The sequence below is a fragment of the Aptenodytes patagonicus genome, chromosome 12 (assembly GCF_965638725.1).
Source record: "Aptenodytes patagonicus chromosome 12, bAptPat1.pri.cur, whole genome shotgun sequence".
NCBI lineage: Eukaryota > Metazoa > Chordata > Aves > Sphenisciformes > Spheniscidae > Aptenodytes > Aptenodytes patagonicus.
The window spans coordinates 18839975-18858896 of record NC_134960.1 but is presented as its reverse complement, the minus strand read 5'-3'; the positions used below and the strand labels follow the sequence as shown (position 1 = coordinate 18858896).

The following is an 18922-nucleotide window of genomic DNA, read 5'->3' as shown; positions in this document are numbered from 1 at the left end:
TGGGGAGTGGCAAACTGTCACCACAGGAACATGTAAATGAAGCTTTTAAGTTTGCTACTCATGAAAAATATTGTTTGGCTGTTACAACAGGCATAGTTGTTGTAACTAGACAACCAAAGAGAAGGTTCAAAAGGTAAGTTTCATGAACAAATACATCTGTATTCAAACTGCAAAGGCCCGCAAAGCAGCATGCTCTCTCTCATACACACACAGATATGCATATCTGTCTATGCACAGGCTACCTATGTAACTGTATCTACATGTAGATATAGATATGTTAACATTTTATAAAGCCTGGATATAAATTTACTGTAATCTAAGGTGTAATACATCTGCATACTTTTACACAAACATCAAGTACTTCCCAGTATTTTTTCAACTACCGAGAAAATAGTAGAATACCAGATTTATACGAGAAACAGCACTGAAATTTTATGTTATGAACCAGCTATCTGGATACTTTCCAGCTCACCAACCTGCCACATTGCATAACTTCCATCTCCCTGTAGGCACTCAAGCATTTCTTCAAGAGAAATTTCTCAGTTTTAAGTACACTTGTCTTTGCAAACTAACACTGAAAAAAAAAACCAAACCCAAAAACCAACTTGTGTACTATATATATATAGATGTTACTGAATTTATTCACTTAAGAGAAAGGTATGTTTTGTATCATATCTCCTGACACTAAACCTTGTATTAACAATTTCCAATATATGCTCCAAAAGAAATATTGAGATAGAAACATTTTCTAATGCACGAAGTCTTTTGTTCTGAAACAGCCAATGGAATGTGTCATCTCTTCAAAGGAGACAGTTGAACTTTTATTTTTATTAAGAGTAGAAAAAAGGAATTTCAAGTACCTTAGTTCTGAAAATTATATTCAGAAATAAGATCATCATGATTTTATCTTTCAGTGCATCTTCAGCACTTCATGCAGAATGGCATTGCATCATCTCAATCAAAGTATAGCCAAACCACACTCAATTTTCATTCCTAAAAGTTGCTTAGCTAAGTCCATTTTTCTGCTGCAGTAAATATCGCAGCATCTTCTCTACCCAGTCTCACCAACCTGAAGTAATTTTCAAATCTTGCTGTAATATTACTCAGGGATTAAATCCTATAATCTCTTCCATCACCGAAATCTTCCCTTTCTGAAGCCAGAAGCTTACATCCTACCCTATATTACTTATCTGTGTTAGATCTTCCTCTCTATTCACCTTGATCCCACCTTGAGGTGGTTCACAAAACCTGCTAGCAGGATTTGTAAAAAAGTTCATGCTGCCTTCTTAGATCCTTGTTTCTTAGGTGCCCAAGCAAGGTTCATTCTGCATTACTAAAACCACCGCAGTAGGGAACATTTGAGCACGTACAGGAACATACACAGAACTCTTCTGTGGCAGCGCACACAACCGGAACAGGATATTCTGTGTACTGGCCAACGAGAATAAGTAATAGAAGAATGCTACACAAGACAACCTGCGCACTGGAGAAAACTCCAGATACCAAACTATGCTACACAAATTATTCCATCTCTTATAATAAACACATTTACCTTCATAAATAGCTTTTTGCTTTATTCTGTGGGACCCAAAGCAGTAAGACTCCTTGTTGTGATCAATGATTGGCCCCCGTACACAGAGGCCATTTAAAAATCTCTCAGCAGCTTCATCTTTCCTTTTCTCTGCCAGCTTTTTCCTGTGTATCACAATAAGCTGCAAATTTGCACTTTTGGGGGATTGTTTTTACTTTATAGGCACTGCATCTTTCATTTGTCTTCATCTGAAAATATTCAGATTCTTGGCTGTAATATTACTGCAAGGCTTCTTGCAGTTCATCTGTAACTTTCAGTACATTTGCATCCATTTCCTTCTGCAAGAACACTATCTAAAATCTGTTTGCTAAAACTTCTTCCTTCTACTCTTAAAGGGTTTTTTCAAAAGAGAAAACCTTTTTGTTTCAGTACCAATGAGATTCTGGAAGAAAATTTTGTGAAATCATCAAGATTTGCATACCAAGCCACTCACTGCATGACAGACTGCCCTTGCTCTATGTTTTTTGCTAGCACCAAATACCTGTGATAGCCATGTGCTGCCTCTGAATGTTGGCTTCATAAAAGGAAGAACTTGAGTCTCATTTGAGTCTCTGACATCCTCAACAACTTTTGGACATTTGCAAGTTGAAGAAAAGTCGTGATTGGAAAATAATTAGACTCTGGTGTTTTATGTTAACATTAGTGCATAAAGCTGGTGACTGTCTCTGTTCAGTAGATACTACTTATATTGTATGATCAAAAGGCAAGGAAAAAGCGATATAGTTTAGAGTGTCTGACTAAGCTGTCAGAAAGATATAAGTTGTCTGAACATTAAAACCTTGCCATTTCAGAATTTTGCCATTTCAAAATTAAGCCTGAAGTACTACACAAGTCAATTGTAATAGTTAAATCCAAGAAACAAACCAAAGCACATCATAGAAATAGCTGTACTTCAGTAACACCATAATGAATAAAATAATAAAGGAAATCTTGAAAGAGAAAAGAAACGAGACATCTATGGAATTTTCAAGACAGTCCTTTGCAGACTCCAATAAAAATTTGGGTGCCAAAGTTGAGTTTGTTACTATTAACGACTATTAAAATAATTCAACAGCTAATTATGTTTGTGTCCTAAAGAATATAACTGGTTCATCAGGTAACTGCAAAGTGGCATATGGTTTTGTCTGTACTTTGGCACAAACCCTTTTGACAACCAGTAGCAATGTTCTCAGATATGACAGAAACTAATAGTACCATCCCAGCAAATTCTGGAGTAAAGCTTTCCAACAGACTTGTTACACTGACCTGAACAGCATGCTATGTACCCCAGTGGCTAATAACATCTATCTGAAGAGATATTCGGTGGTCTGGGCCCAAGATCCAGTCATTACATATGATGATGATCAAAGTTCACAACTTCATTTCTCATGTGCAGTTCAGCACTTCATGGGGGTACTTTTAAGACTGACTTAGACTCTTAAAGGACTGCCACAAACATTAATCATTTCAGTTACCTCCAATCTGGAAACTGTAATACTATGAAACTAATTGGTGAAAGTGCCAGATGAAAGCTAGCACCTAATTGCAGTGTCCATATTACAGCTACAGCTGTTGATTGAACTTTAGAATGAAATGCCACCTTTTTCAAATGCAGACATGGCACCAACTCCAGACCTATAGATTTGTGGTGAAACCAACAGCAGCAATTTACCAACTCCATAGTATGGAAATGTTCCATCGCTAGTTCAGACTACGGAAGCCTAGGGAGTTGTCAGGATGCTCATGAAATGATGTGTGTGCATTTTACAGATGCTGTAAAAACATGTAACTGGATATGGAATGGTTTAGATAGCAAGAATAGGTGAGATGTTATTCTAACTTAACCCGGCAAATATCCAAATCCAGCTCCAACCCAAAATAAGTCTACAATAACATTAAAAAACACCCTGCAACCTGAGACAATGCATGAAAATATGCACAAGAAAAACCTATTCAGAAGCAATTTGATCTTTTTTTCCCCTCATAAAATGAAAACTTCAATTACAACTTTTATTTTTCCCCAAAACATTAACCTAGCAGTATGTACTGATAAGGTTACAAACTGCATTTAAAAAAAATCTATCACAGATTAATTCAATAGTGAAAATGAATAAAGTTTCAAAAATACTCAATAGGCATTTTAGGATGAGAAGAACGTAGGAATGTTTTCATGATGCAAAAGGGTAGGAAGTTTTCAATTAAGTATGAGCCTTATTTATTCTATCTTTAAAGCTGCTCACATCAAGAGAATGCTACAAGTTGCTTATACAATGATATTCTATTATTCTATTATCATTCTACTCCAGACTGTCAAAATCCCCCAATAACCTGATGCTACTATACAAGAACCTGCTATAAACATGAAGGTTACCTTAAATTAAAGGTGAAATTATTAAAAACCATTCTGCAGTCCACCAGACTGTGATTCCTTTCTGGCCTTATTGAACTTAGAAGTTTGCAGAAAATAGGACTGTAAACTCCATTGACAATTCTTAGGTTATAAAAATGTAAGATGTTCATTATAATCCATCCTAGAATACTTACTGTGATTGTTGCTTTAGAGGTTACCTTTGAGGGAATACTGAACAAAGAAAAATTTGGATAACAACATTAAGAATTTTGACAGTTGCAGAACCACTAAATTATTAAACTACTTTATGCTTTTTGATTTTAAAGATTGCTACCACGTTGGATAGAGTATTTTTCATCCCAGATGTAAGTTTTACATCTCAAAAGAAAAATATGTAGCAATCTGTCTCATCATATTTTTGCCAACATGCATGTTTTAAAACTTGCGCTGCACTGAAAAGAAGAAAGAAGGCAAAGCATCTGAACTTGACTCAGGTCTGCAGATGGAGGGAGAACAAAGACAGTCAACCTCAAACTGTTGTTCACATTTAGGCTTGGGGACGAGGGGAACTCAATGCACTTCAGCTAAGGTTGTATTATTGTGACAAAAGGGCAGGAAAAGAGGAAAGGAGAGAATTTTTAGCATCATCCAATTCCAGAGGGTTTAAATCCATCTCTAGCTCTTCATGCTATCTGGTGATGTATGTTTCACTTTAGTCTGCAGGGATTTCAGAAGCATATCTAAACTTATCCTCAACATCTCTCATTATTTTGAGGAAAAAAGCCAACACGAGTTTTATAAAAAGTAGAGATATGGTTAAATTAAACAGCTTGGCCAACATCTATTGTTGAAGTTCCTGACAGAGACAGAAAACAAACATGAAGACAACTAACATCCAAACCAATGCACTTAAAGCATGAATTCATACTTGTTAATAAGAAAAATTTCATTTCAGACGTTGATCTTTCTTTTTGAAAGGCAGGGGCGAACCTGCATATGGAATGAGTCCTCTGCACTGTTTAGTCTGTCATCCAGCCATTAACAAGCACGCAGTTCAAAACGGCTGCAACACATGCAGCCTCTTGTCCTGCCAATAGTTTAGGAATATCAGAGAGATTTGCAACGTGAAGAGAAAGTGACTGTCACACAAATTTCTTAGAAACTGAGGATCATGATTCTCCCACCTAGGAAACAGCTTATTATCAAACACAAATCATAATTAAATAAATCAAGATGATTCTTTAAAATGAAAGTGTCCATCCAGCTGCATGTGATAGAAAAACTATATTATATGGGATAAAACACAAATCAGACATGACAGAAAAACTACTCAGTCCAAATATATTACCTTACAGTTATTACAGCTCTGTCAGCTATCATTGTACCTATAATGCTTGAATTCATCTGCTGTTTAAACTTTGGTAGATAGACCATCTGGAAGCAGCAAAAATTTAGAGTGAATCAGGAAGTTTAAAGTGTTGATGCTCAAAAGTACAACAAGGTAAATTACACTTATCTTCCTGTTGAAAGCCCTCACAAAATGCTTTTAGCCTAGTGACTTTACTTATTTATTGAAGAGGGTCTGTCCAAACTTGTTTTTCAAAAAATACTAGTTTTAACACATGCATAAAAGAAAAGCAAAATACTACAAATGTCAGTCACACTTTCACTACAAGGAAAAACACTACTTCTTTTGGAGCAAACTAGTAAAATGGAAAATTAAGGTGTCAAACTGCAACTGAATAAGTTTGAAAACCATGTCAAATATTTAACTTTTTCCATAAACTGCAGAAAACCCCCAGAACCACCACACTCACACATCTGCACTCTTCCAAAATCTCTACTGCCCTTTGCTACATGCTTTTTCGCTTCATGCAGTTTCCCATAATCTCCACTTATCCTTCCCAGCTGCACTCCTCTACCCACAGCTTCAGTCATTAAACTGAAATATGAACCAAAAAATGTGTTTGACACTCTTCAAGAAATCAGGAAGGCAAAGGCAGGAAAAATGGAAGAATAATTATAAATACATATAACTTATATTTGATATATAACTGTATCAAATTTCCTCTGCCTGGCTGGCTAACTAAACTGTGTGTGCATTTCAAAAACATCTCAAAAACACAATCTTGAGGTTGGAAAACCAGTTCCATTGCTGTTTGAGGTGGCAGGTTTTGCACCTTAGTCTTCTGCAGGCAATTCACTTATTACACGTTGGAATACAATTACACTGGAACTAAAATAAATTTACACTGGAGAGTAATTATTGCCATTAAGAAGTGTGTGCGCAAAGCATGTAGAGATTTTAAAAATCAAGATTTGCTTTAACAGTATAAGCCAAGCATAAAAGAAAAAACGCAACAGTATCTATCAGTCAGATTCACATACGCAAAACATTGAAAAGAGGAGCATGAAACGTGCACCATTTAAAAATAACATTAACTTTCAAGGACCTAATAGGCCACTTGCTTCAACAACCAGTGAATGAAGAGTTTGGAACAAACCCACAGTGCTAATTAAGCAAAACAACCAAGGCACAAGGCATTTCCTCAGGACTGATGCGCAGCTGCCCAGGAAAGGGATGGGGAGGAAGAGGCTGGATAGCTGGATGGGAGGTCATGGAACCCTGGCAGACATTAACTCCCAGTAAATTTCTCCTACCAAAACTGTTATTATTATTATTACAAGACATAAATTTAAAACTGACATATGCTTTTTGTTATGAGTGACATAAATTAATACATTGAAAGCATTTCTGTAAGATAGATCCTTAGAATTTTTCATACTTCATTCAGTGTGAAATAACGAGCAAAACGAGACCTGTAAATTGCTGTGCCAGAAAAGAATGAGGAATTATATCCTGGGCCAGGGAAAATGTTATTTAAACTTAGTAATTGCCAATGTCACACTGATTTGTTAATCTAAACACAGACACCTGTAACTCATTGAAATTCACTAGTTTGGGTTTTCAATCCAAATATTTGAGCATTCCCATCTACATATTTTTTATTTCAGCTTGATTTAATATAAATAACAGCACCAAAACTTTAATTACAATTCATATGAACCCCAGACTAGTGGATGCCAAGGTAGCTAAAAATCACAGAGAATTAAAATACCAATTTGCAAATTAAGAACGCAAGAATCTAGCTCACATGCCTCTATAGCCAAAGTAGAGAGCTCCCCTAAAACGCTTAAGGGCTTTTTACTTGTATTTAAAACACAACGGATTAGATTTCTAAAGCTTCTTTCTGAATTTAATTGGGCAAGTGTAACTTTTAAAGTAGTCCATCTGCCTAGAGCACAGCAGCTGTGACGGGAAGTGGAGAATGCTACTGCAATATTTGGATAAGTTCTTAAACAAAACTATAAAAAGCCTCCAGTAATTAGTGGACGATATGAGAATTCAGAACTTGGCACTGGAACTTTACTTGCAGAAACTGTTTGACTTGTTTATTGTGTATACTTGTTTCCAGTGAACAAGCAGTACAGTGATTTAAGCAACTCAATGCCAGCATATCATGGAAGTACAATTTGGTATTAATGGACATATTTGTTTTCTCAATATCTTACGCAACATTTCTCTCTGCAGTGATCCAACACTCATTTTCTTCTAAAACTTAATAGAATAATATCACATAATTACTTTCCTTAAATTATATTACATTGCCTACATGTTACATGAGGCTACATAACAGTTTGCTATATTCTGTAACAAGATCTTTCCCACTGCACCCATCTCAACAATTCTTGTAAATTAAATATAGTAAAGTTCATGCAATGCTTAAATAAAAGGTACACTAAGATAATGGAAGTAGTAAGGCTAATGAAACCAACAGTGAATTAACAGGGAACAGGATTAATAGTAAATTAACACTATGCTGGGAATTTAGCCCCAGTCTTAAAAATCACTGTAATCCTAAAAGCAAACTACGTTGGATTATTAAAAATCCCATAGAGTATTTCCCACATTTTGCATAAATTTCTCCTCTTATCCCTATTCTATTCTAGCAGCTGGTTTCAGATTTAGCATAACTTATTAAAATACAGGAAAGATATTTTACATACAGGTACATCTCATGAGTGAGTTTTGAAATTCAGGATTTAAAATCTGCTACTAGTCCAGCACTATTCATTGCATATACCGAATTTTGGCTCAAACTATTCTGGAATTATTTGGGTAGGAGAACTCACATTTTTGAGGAAGTCTATCACACATATTATTTGGGTAAGAATCAGCAAAACCATCCTTAACACTGCAGAAACCCGGAGTGAGAAGCCCTGGCTAAAATGCATAGAAGTTAAATGCACATAATTTGAACAAACTATATACGGCATGCACCCACCTATATGTCCTATCTCAGGAAGCCATAATGAATCTAAATTTGTAATAGAAAGCTGCCAACAAAATTCTATCAAAGTAACTTACATTTTGACATAAAAATATTGAAGCAACAAGATTAGCCTTGGCCTATGTGATTGCTAGTCATATTTGAAGCTGTCTACTCACATGGGTGAAGTGCAAGACTTAGTTTTCGCTTTTACTGCCTTTATATTTTGTTACTGCAGCTCTAATACATCATATGTTCTTTAGCAATGCATTGTTACATGGCTTTCCCATACCCTGTTGTGCCACCGGTCAATACATCATAACACGTGGGTTCATATTCCAGGAAAGAGGACACAATACACTGCACGACCCTTCAATCAGTAAAATGTACCATTAAACAGCCTAGGTATGACTGCCTAGCTTAAAGGAATCATCCATGTGTACACTTGAGCACAAATTTATAAACGACCCATCCTGGTACTCAATGCAGGGGATGCATCCATAATCTGCATTTGGAGTGACAATTCATTAGCACTTCAAATTTTGCTAATAATACTGTTTTTATAGAATCAATACAGAGAACTTGAAAGTGGCCAATGCTCATTACACCTTAACCTATGAATAAAATGTCTCTGTGGCAAACATTCTCATAATTGAAGTGCCAGCTGTCAAAGCTTTATTTTTTGGGGTACAAAAAAGATTAGTAGTTATATTACACTTGAAAAAGACTAAAAGTAAAATTTTGATAACAGCTGGCTCCATAATAAAATATGTTCTCTTACTTTCCTCCGGCCTTCCTAATGTAATACATGGTCATTATGACTATATTATTATCCTAACTTTTTCAGAAATACAAGTTTTAGTGGTCACTCAAAATGTTTAATGTCTGTTTTTTCATGATGAGCTGTGGACAAACATGACAAACCACAGCTTTAGAGGCCAGTCTCCTGCATGCAAACTGAGTAGAACACTTTACACGTATGTGCAGCCAGTTTTAGTCTTGATTCCCAAATAATTGATACTGCACAGCAAAGAGATTCCATCTTCCCAGAAAAGATTCCATTTGCATTAATCACATTTTAAAATAAATTTATTTTTCCTTGACCAAGAGTTGTACTCAAATTTGAACACTCTGAAATGAGCAACTCTAAAAAAATAAAAAAAAATAATCTGTTTTGTTCGAATCTCAACTTGCCTCTAAATTAAGAACTCACATTTGTATTGTTGAAGTTTTTTGATATTTCATCCATAACAAGACTTAATAGCCATTTTCAAATCTGAAGATTTAAGTTTTAAGATCCATATTTGGGACCAGACTCAGGCCTGCACATGAGTACTGATCACAGAGAAAACTACTGCTCTGAACATTTTATATCCATTTTTGGTGTTTTGTATTTCATACGAAGAAAACTTTTGGCACTTCAAAATTATAAAACATTTTTCAGTTTCTATACAAGTATTTCACTGTCAAAGTTACAAAACCATTGGAGACGAAAAGTTGTTAGGAGACAGCAGAAGAAAATTACGGTGTTTGGCAGTTTGTTCACCTACAACTGTTGTCTTTTTACTTCCAGGAAACATTTCCTGTTATTCTGCATCTGCTGGTTACTCGGTCTGGACCACTCTTCTGATGCCAATGTATTTACAGAACTTCCCCAAATGAAACAGTCCCTTGGATATGATTGGCCTTGTATTTGCATGAACTGAAGTAACAACTACACATCAGTAACTTCTCTCACTGAAACCCACCGGATGCTGTATTTTTGCCTGGTCAGAAGTGGTTACATTTTGCTTAACTGTTTGGGAAGATTAGTTTCATTTGCAACATTAAAAAGATGGCTGAAGAAGAAAAACTCTCTCTAAAGAAAGCAATTCAGTTTGGTATTAATGGATATATTCCATCAGTAAAACTATGCCTCAGAAATGAAAATGCCCCCAAAAGTTATTATGCTTGTTGTTTAGACAACATGCAAATAAAACATATGTGACTGGTCCATCATAAAAAAGCTGGATCACTAATGGAGAGCTGACCGTCAAATAAGAGCCATCAGGAAAGCCATAGACTCAACCTTACCTTTAAATTAGTTAACTGTAAGCATAACGGCCTGTTGCAATTTTGTAATACAAAGATCATGTTAGCTTCAGAACACGAGGATTTCTGCATTCCCTAGCTACAAAAAATCTTTCCTTAAATTTGATATTTAATTTCTTTATCTTAGTGTTCGGTTTAATCAGCAATTAAATTTGAAAGAGCATCTCTAAAGAGAGCATGTCAGTTAAAAGTATACATAACAAAAACAAGAAGAATGAAAAGCTTAGCTTCTTCAGGAGTAGGGTATTCATTTGCATCTTAGGAACAATCTTAATATACAGTTCAAATGACAAATGAAATGGGTCGCAAAGAAACACGTTACTTACAGACTTTAAATTGCGATTCAATGGCCCAGCAAAACATGAAAATGCGCCCAGTGCTATTGAAAAGGAACAGTCTGGATTCAGCTGATTTTATGAGACAGCCACACCACCGCAGGACCAAATCTCAGCAAGTTCGATTCAAGGATGATGGTGTGAACACAAGGACAGAACTGGACACTAATCCTGCCCAAGATATAGCATTCACCACTGGAAAAACAGAAATATTTAGGGATCACAGTTTTTTGCTACATCAATCTCCATCTTTTCCAAGGGCTGAGAAGGGGCTTCGGAATATTGCCATACAAACATCTCCTAGCCTCAGGAAACACTTCCCGGGTTTTAAAAAGAAAAAGCCGACAGTAAGCAAATCATTAACAGAAATGCCAACTGAGCCTGCAAATTCTATCCAAGTAAATGGCAATCTTTCTGAACAAGACATTATGTCTTCAGATCTCTGTTACTTAAGAATAACTAATCATTTGGAAGATGGATTTAAGACTAGCGAGGTGGATGGTCAGTTAAGTCAAAGACCATCAAAAGCACAAAGCAACGGACCTATCCACTCAGATGATTTCTCAGTATCAGAGAAGACAACTGTTTCTACACAGGTGCCTGAATACATACATGTGAGTTTTCCACAAGACAGCAATGTTTCCATGGATGCACCAGACACAACCATGAATTTAAGTAATTCACTGCATTGTTCTACTGTCATAAATAGCAATGAAAATAATGAAAACGGCACGCTGTCACCTAATTCTGAAAAGGCATACCCTTGCCTAAGCAATTCTACTAACCGCAGTGAATGTAATCCTCATTCTGACTCTTGTGAAGCAGATAAAAGTGATTCTGAGTCTCTTGTAGCCAGCAAAGATGCAAGCAGCAAGAAAACTACTCCATTATCACCTCCATCAAATCACAGTTCATCTCCTTGTTTCCTCAGAGACTATCAACAGGCAGGAGATTCCGGCTGTGTGACACTAACAAATGATGATCACACAATGACGTCACCGAGCAGCAGTAATGTGTCAAGATCTATTTTGTCATTTAACACTGAAATCAAGAAAAATTCTACCCAGTCAGATGTTTCCCAGTGTAACAGCTGTTTAGAAGGATTTCACATAAAGTCTTACCTGCCAAGGAATGAAATAAAACCACAAACCAACAAAGAGATTAGCGAAATAAATCAAATTCATTTGGCACATGGCGAACTCTGTGCCCTACAAGGCAGGCTGCAGTCTGTAGAGGAATCCTTGCAGTTGAACCAGGAGAAGATTAAAGTCCTTTTGAATGTAATCCAAGACCTGGAAAAATCCAGAGCCCTCAGTGAAGGGTATGGTGCATTTTTATATTAGTAATTCATCAGAAGTGTAAAGTAGATATTAGCATTCTTTTAACCTTTGCTACTGAAAAAAATCTTTCCTGCGATCTTTAAAGATGAGTTTGCAAAAACAGTATCGTATGCCTTTTTACTGGATTTTGGGCCTCTGCAGAGAAGCAAGTCTCTTTATAGTTTGGCTTTAGCTGACACTGCCTTTACTCAACCCAGTGTGAAACATAGTTTATTAACTCCCTTTTTTATTTAGATTTATGGTGTCAGATACAAAGCCACTGACACCTGAGAGTTGGCAGTCTCTATCTAGCTAAAATCTGTATGCAGCAGAACAACAAAACCCAACAGTCTAATGTACTAATGTAGTATAATAGAAACCTATGGCAAGCCAACTATCTCTTACTAGCGAGGCCAGATATGCATTTAGTGCCAAAGCAGTCCTATTGCTGAAACACCTTATATCAGCAAAATTGTGCTTCTGTTCAATAAATTATTACTGCCTTCATAAGCAAGCAAAAGTATTAGTGGTTAAAGCATAGCATCTGCAGACATTTGGGGACCACACTGCTGGTTACATTTCACGACACCACAAACAACATAGCTGCTTAAAGGGAATGCCTTAAGAATAGGAAAAGGCACAATGCCAGGTAAACTTCAAGAGCTTCAGTATGTCAGGAAGATTTCACAGGAGGTGGAGGTAGGTGCTTAAAAGCGATTAAAACTATGAACATAGAGCACGTGAAGATTGTTAGCAAGAACTCACTTCGGAATCTCAGATTTCTGCACTATCATAAGAATGCATGACCTGTATTTATTTTTAGTATGCTCACATAGTGACTATTAGCCAAGGCTGCAAGCATTATTTATATAACTTATTTATGCAACTCATTTATGCATTATAAATACTACTACTACTATATATGTAATATAATATATAATACTATAAATGCAATGTCTAAAGATTGGACACCTATGCTCAAAACAGGTTTTAGAATATCCTAATAATGCTTTCCATTAACAGCAGCTCCTACTTACAGTAAGTGCATCTAGGATACATTTTAAAGTTCTGTTTTATGATAATGTAGTATATCCATCACATAATTTTTGTCTTCAAAAAACCCACAAATAAATCTTTCAAAGTATCATGAGAATAAAGGTTCCATTTTACTTTATTTTTTAAAGATAAACCAACATCAAGTCTATGTTATCACCCATTTACTTCTACACTTAGCACAGCTAGCTTAGGCATCTAGAATAATCATTTATGCACCACTGGTTTGTGCATAAAACTGCATCCTTAATTTTAAAATTAGATCATATTTATCAATAGTATTTACTGACTACAATTAAGGAATAAATCTGATATTCTTCCACATTTCCACAAACTCTGCAAACATCACAAAAAGAAGGCTGCATTCAGACTTTAGTGTAGGTTCAATTGCACAGAAATAGCACAGAACACGACACTGACTTAAGTGACTCAGAACCAGGTCTTTGCACTTGTTCCCATGTGGACAGAAAAGGTTTGTGTGGCTGTGCAAAAACTGTCAGGATATAACTAACTGAAGCCACAATTTTATACACCCCAAGTTTCTTACAACTTCTGAAGAAAAATAAGTCTATTTTGAAGAATTCCTTCTTTCTCAAAGTATTTTATCTGGGAATTGAAATTACCTTCTTGCATTTCTGATGAATAATTCTCCAACTCACACCCCAAATATGAATCTACACTCATTTAAAAAATTAAAATAAAGAAAGTTAACATGTAATTTTACTCTGTACAGACCACCTTTTTTATCTGGAAACACTAACCAGTAATGTCCATCTGGCTGTTAGCATGAAAATACTTCTGTTAGTTTCCACTGTGCCTGCATAAATTTTTATTCCAGGTAACATTTTTCCTATATAATTCAGCTCCAACTATTCTCTCTCAGAGGGTTGTTCTTAGTCATTTTTCTCTATCTGAAAAGCCCATACAATTTTCTAGCACCAACTTTGTAATAGCCTATAGGAATCCAAATATGTGTCGAGCTTAAGCAATCACTTGTCTACAGTGTATTTCATACAACTACCAACCGACTATGGTTCTTTAGGAAATTACAGGAAAAAATACCCACACCTTCTCCCCTGCATGTAGTTATGTATGATAGAGTGGACAAGTTTCAATTCTGTTTGCAAAGCTGACCATTACAAAGAGTAACTTGCAGTGAAGCACAGTCAGATTATTCAGCAATATTTATAGTCCATTTCTGTTCAGTTACCACGTGGTCAAAACCAAAAAATTTTGCCAAATATCTTTAAGTTTCACACTGAAATTCAATGACAAGCTTCAATCCATCTTGCTAGAATCATCTAGCAGTAAAACTGAACATTCCAAGTACTTGTGGAGGTAGCACAACAATGCATGTGAAGAACCTCCACTTTAATTCCAAAAGCAATCAGAAAATTATTTGGTACCAACTGAACTCTCCGAATTCAAATAAAACTTGTTAAATACGTGTGTTATGCATCCTTCAGATGTAACGAGCCACCAACCTCAAACTGTTTCTAATGCAGATCTCCAGCATAAAAATAATTCACCTCTAGTTGGTGTTAAGTATGAAAGTCACTTTTCTTGTTTTCTCAACACTCCATATACAAATTTGTATACTATCAGCAGTAAAAATCTGACTTGTTTATACTCAAGTGAGGAAACATGAACAGGGAAAAGAATGAAAAGCATAAGAGTAGAGATCAGATTGATTCACCAAAAGCATGGATATTCAAATACACACTTTAATATGTGTTTATAAGAAGTAGTCGCATGTCTAAGTGTTTTCGTAACAAGTATTCATGCAAGAACCAACAACCAGAATCTTAACAGCATGAGGTGGGAAAGATGCAAGACAAAAACATAAATCAACATAGGGTTTGGGTTTTTTAAAGCAACCTTCTAATTTAGAATTTGACACTAGAACTTTTAGTAAGGATAACAGAAGCGGTGAACAGAATTACTTTCATTCATGAAAGATTCGGAGATCTGTTAATGTTTCTATAAATACACATTATATGAACTACTGTCTATTACAGGCGTAACTTCTATCACACTGGTCAAGACCTCAACAACTGCAGCACCTGTCAGAACACCGCATGTATCATTTACAGGTACTTCACTCCTTCACACTATTTTCTATTGTCTGTATCTCTCTCACAGATGTACAATACAATGTTCTGCTCACAGCTATAAAAAGTCTGAATTATTATTAATCCAGTTTTTAAACAAAAGACCAAGTGGTATTGTGGGGTGGTTTGTTTGTTTTCCCAAGTAGAAAGCAATTAATATTGGTGTTATCTGAAGAAGTACTATACTTCTGAGAATTCAAATAGAAATTTCCCACTAATGTTTCACAGCATTATTATTACTAGCATGCTTTGAAAACCTTTGATGCCATTTCTGATGATGAAATTGCCTTTGTGTGTTACATTTTTAAAGCTAGGATTTCTGTAATAAATTTAGATCTTGGAAAAGATAAACACTGAATTCTCCAAATGCCAGTAAGCTATAGCTACAGTTCATGTTTATGTGCAAAACAAAAACAAAACTCCCACATTTCTCACTTCAGTAAATGCAATTTGAGTGTAAGTAACTCCAAATTTAAACTGCAGTTTATGTTAAACTCTTATGACCAAAAAACTTGGTAGTACTGTGTTCCGGAAGCTGTACATGTTTCAAATGCTATGTCTATACAAACGCACTGTAAGAGTCTTCAGCTTGCCAGCCATTAACCAAAAAGCTAGCAGGTACAAAGTCTTGGTTATACTGCACACGTAGCTTGTCCACTCAGCAAGGGATTTTATAGGGTTACCACCAACTTATAAACACATTATCTAATCTCTGCAACCTCAGTTATGAGGCAGAAAACGCACATCTTCAGCTATTTGATTCTATAAGATTCATTGCGCTCTTCACAGAATATTAAGTAACATATTGCACAAATGCAGCATAATCAGAGCTGGAGTTCACACTTCGCCATTTTAGATCCTTTCCAGTACTGCCATACACTGCACACTTACGAGAATGAAGAGGAAGAAAAATGCATGGTCAAAATTTACATATGATATCTTATGCCTCATTTGGAGAGGTAGAGAATATGTATTCAAACCAAAGGTGGTGGAGAAATTATAATACTGCTATTTTAATCCTGTCTTTTTGCATTCCTTTTTTGTGAGGGACACTTTACTTAAAGGACTTTGCAGCTGATAAGCCAATTACTTAAATCGCATGCTTGTTTTCCTTGCTATACATGTCACGTTTCTGATGTGCTGTACTGGTTTAAAGTTTACTTTTTTTAAAAAAGCTCAGTGGAAAATGAACTTGCCAGTCACGTATTGTGAAGATCAGGTATTGAAGTTAGACGTTACGCTGCAAAATTGAGAAGTTGACTTGAGACATCTAGAAATTTTTTATCCCTTCAAAGATATTCGTATGTATTAGTACTCCAGAGGTTTTAGATATTTAAACATGTTTACATGTACAAAAATAAAGGGTAAGAGAATTTCTCTTTTAGGTTGACAACTTTTCCTTTATTTCAAAGAATATGGCAGACCATTAGCTTTGCCAGTTTGTAAGCACTATGACTTTAAATTTTTTTATGGATATAATGAATAGACTATATCCACATGGAAGTGTTTTTCACGCCGCATTTTCTACATAAGCCAAATTTATTAAAGAGCTTAATAAGCTTGTTAGGTAAAGTCAGGTTGGACACAGCATTGGAACCTATTGTTCAACATATAACTCAGCCGAGTACTGATGTCTTAAACCTCTGGTAATGAAATCTCAAAGTAATTGACACGTCACAAATTAAACACCACAACTTCTCTGAGACAAAGTTGTTAGTCTTCTCCACAGTCCACTGGATACTCCAGGAAGTTGCATGACTTATCCAAGAGCATAGACTGAATCTGTATAAAAAGGAAAATCCCGGACAAAACAGATTTCCTTTACTTGGTCATTGTCTCTGAACAATCTCTGTGCATTTTTATTGGACTATACAGGAACAGAGGTCACTCTCCAGAATTTACGTACAAACTACCCTTTACCACAGGATGCCTTCTCTCTTCAGAAGAATAAACTATGATGCTTACCCTGCATTTTTAGTTTACACAGTTTCAATACAGGAAGTACCCTGAGCAACAAGCACAAGTATCTGAAGGAAAGAACGGAGAAAGTAACAAAACATTGATGTGCCTTTTTGATTTACTAGTTAATTTATAATGATAATGGTGCCTGAAGGCTTACAGTGCGATGATTAGTAGAATACATAAAAGAGAACACAGATCCTCTAAAGAGTTTCTGGTTTTAAGAGACAAAACAGGAGACAGCAAGGAAGCATGACACTTTTCACTTTACAGAGGTGTTCCACAAGAAATGGTTATGAAAAAAGCATTCTGAGTAACTAATATTTGAAGTTCATAACATATTCATTAGACAACATTCTGAAAGAAGTTATTGTTATCAGTTTTTGCTCTAGGCAAATCCATGCATTTCCTGTGTTTTATGTAGCCTAAAAGATCCATGCAAGTATTTTTTCCACTAATGTAGCATCACTGTTGCCATTAATTACAGAATCAAGTGTTTCATCTTGCTCCCCGTTTTCCTGCTCTTAAAGAACCTAACTCATCAGTGATTCAAACACTGTACAAGCAGAACGTTGGGTTACTGTCACTGAACCATCTTTATCATGCACATTTTAAGCAGTCCCTGGTCAAACAATATACTAATCTCATATCAATCCCAAGTGTGTATTACTTTACCAATCAGTGGAATCAAGAGCTTTTCAGCCTAACAGTGACCAGGTATATACTGGCTGTAAGTTTAGCTTTATTAACTACCCAGCAAGGTTATGTGAGATGACTTGGGACTTTCAGTCTAGAACCTGTAAGACAAATGTTTGTACTGTAATAAACAAAAGCAAGTAGCAACTGAAAACAGTTATCTCAGCATATAAGGGACAGTATTAAATGAAGACTGAATTGACCTCTTGCCTCTAGAGATGAACTCTCCAACATTAAATTAGGAACTTTGAAGAAGGGAAGAAAAAAGGAACATGAGCAGATGCTATCTTTACATATACTATAAACCAAACATTTTATTCTCCAGCGCTCATGATCTGTGACAAATGAAAAGTATTAAGTTGCAGTTTTCGCAATAAGCCGATAAAATTGACGAGACACTGATCAAATTTGTCACTTACTTCTACTTCTTTTATATTTATTACGTATTGCTCCCTGTCCAGAGATCCCTCTCCAGTTCTTCTAAACTAGAATAATCCTATTGCTTTCTTTTTGCCAGCTGCGTTATTTTATTTCATTAAAAAACCCAAAACATTTTAATTATAAGGGAAACAAGCTTCTAGTTAATTTTAACATATTATTCAACAATGTTTATGGATTTCTACATATATACAAATACTCACAATTAATAGTGTTTAAAGATATGTATTTTTTAGATTTTTTTTTTACATCTAGATATGCATTTTTTACATATTTTACAGATAAAGATATGCAATTTTACAGATTTCTTCTACTCAGTGCCTAAATCAGGTTCAGGGCCTTAATGCAACATCCCAACATCCCTCTGATGATGCCTTTTTCCTCCCAAAGAGCTTGCATTAAACATACAACCAGCTCCTTTCTGCTCTCCCCTCTGCCTGCCAAAACCTCCACAGCAGACATAGCTGATAGAACTCCCACTCTCCTGTCCAGAAAAGATGGTTGAAATAAAGAAAAACCATACAGCACTGCATCTTTTAATTTTTTTTCTTCTTTGTTTGTTTTTAACTGTACTGGTTGCACCAGACTGCTTAATCAGTGTTCACATTGATTCTTTTGAACCTTACACTTATTTCTGTGCACATATCTGCTCTTGTCTAATTAACATCT

The 18922-nt window shown here is 35.7% G+C and overlaps 2 protein-coding genes across 3 annotated transcripts in view; one reads left to right on the top strand and one right to left on the bottom strand.

Annotated features, from left to right (window-relative positions):
• Positions 1 to 18922, bottom strand: part of DOCK2 (dedicator of cytokinesis 2) — a 213534-nt gene that overhangs the window by 103376 nt on the left and 91236 nt on the right. The gene's annotated exons all lie outside the window — the stretch shown is intronic.
• INSYN2B (inhibitory synaptic factor family member 2B) overlaps positions 1 to 18922 on the top strand; it is a 37693-nt gene that overhangs the window by 17917 nt on the left and 854 nt on the right. For both annotated transcript variants that reach the window (XM_076350303.1, XM_076350304.1), the window contains exons 2-3: positions 9825 to 11998; positions 15068 to 15142. In XM_076350303.1, the coding sequence (XP_076206418.1) occupies positions 10629 to 11998; positions 15068 to 15142 (1445 nt within the window). In that variant the 5' untranslated portion in view covers positions 9825 to 10628. The remainder of the gene's footprint in view (positions 1 to 9824; positions 11999 to 15067; positions 15143 to 18922) is intronic.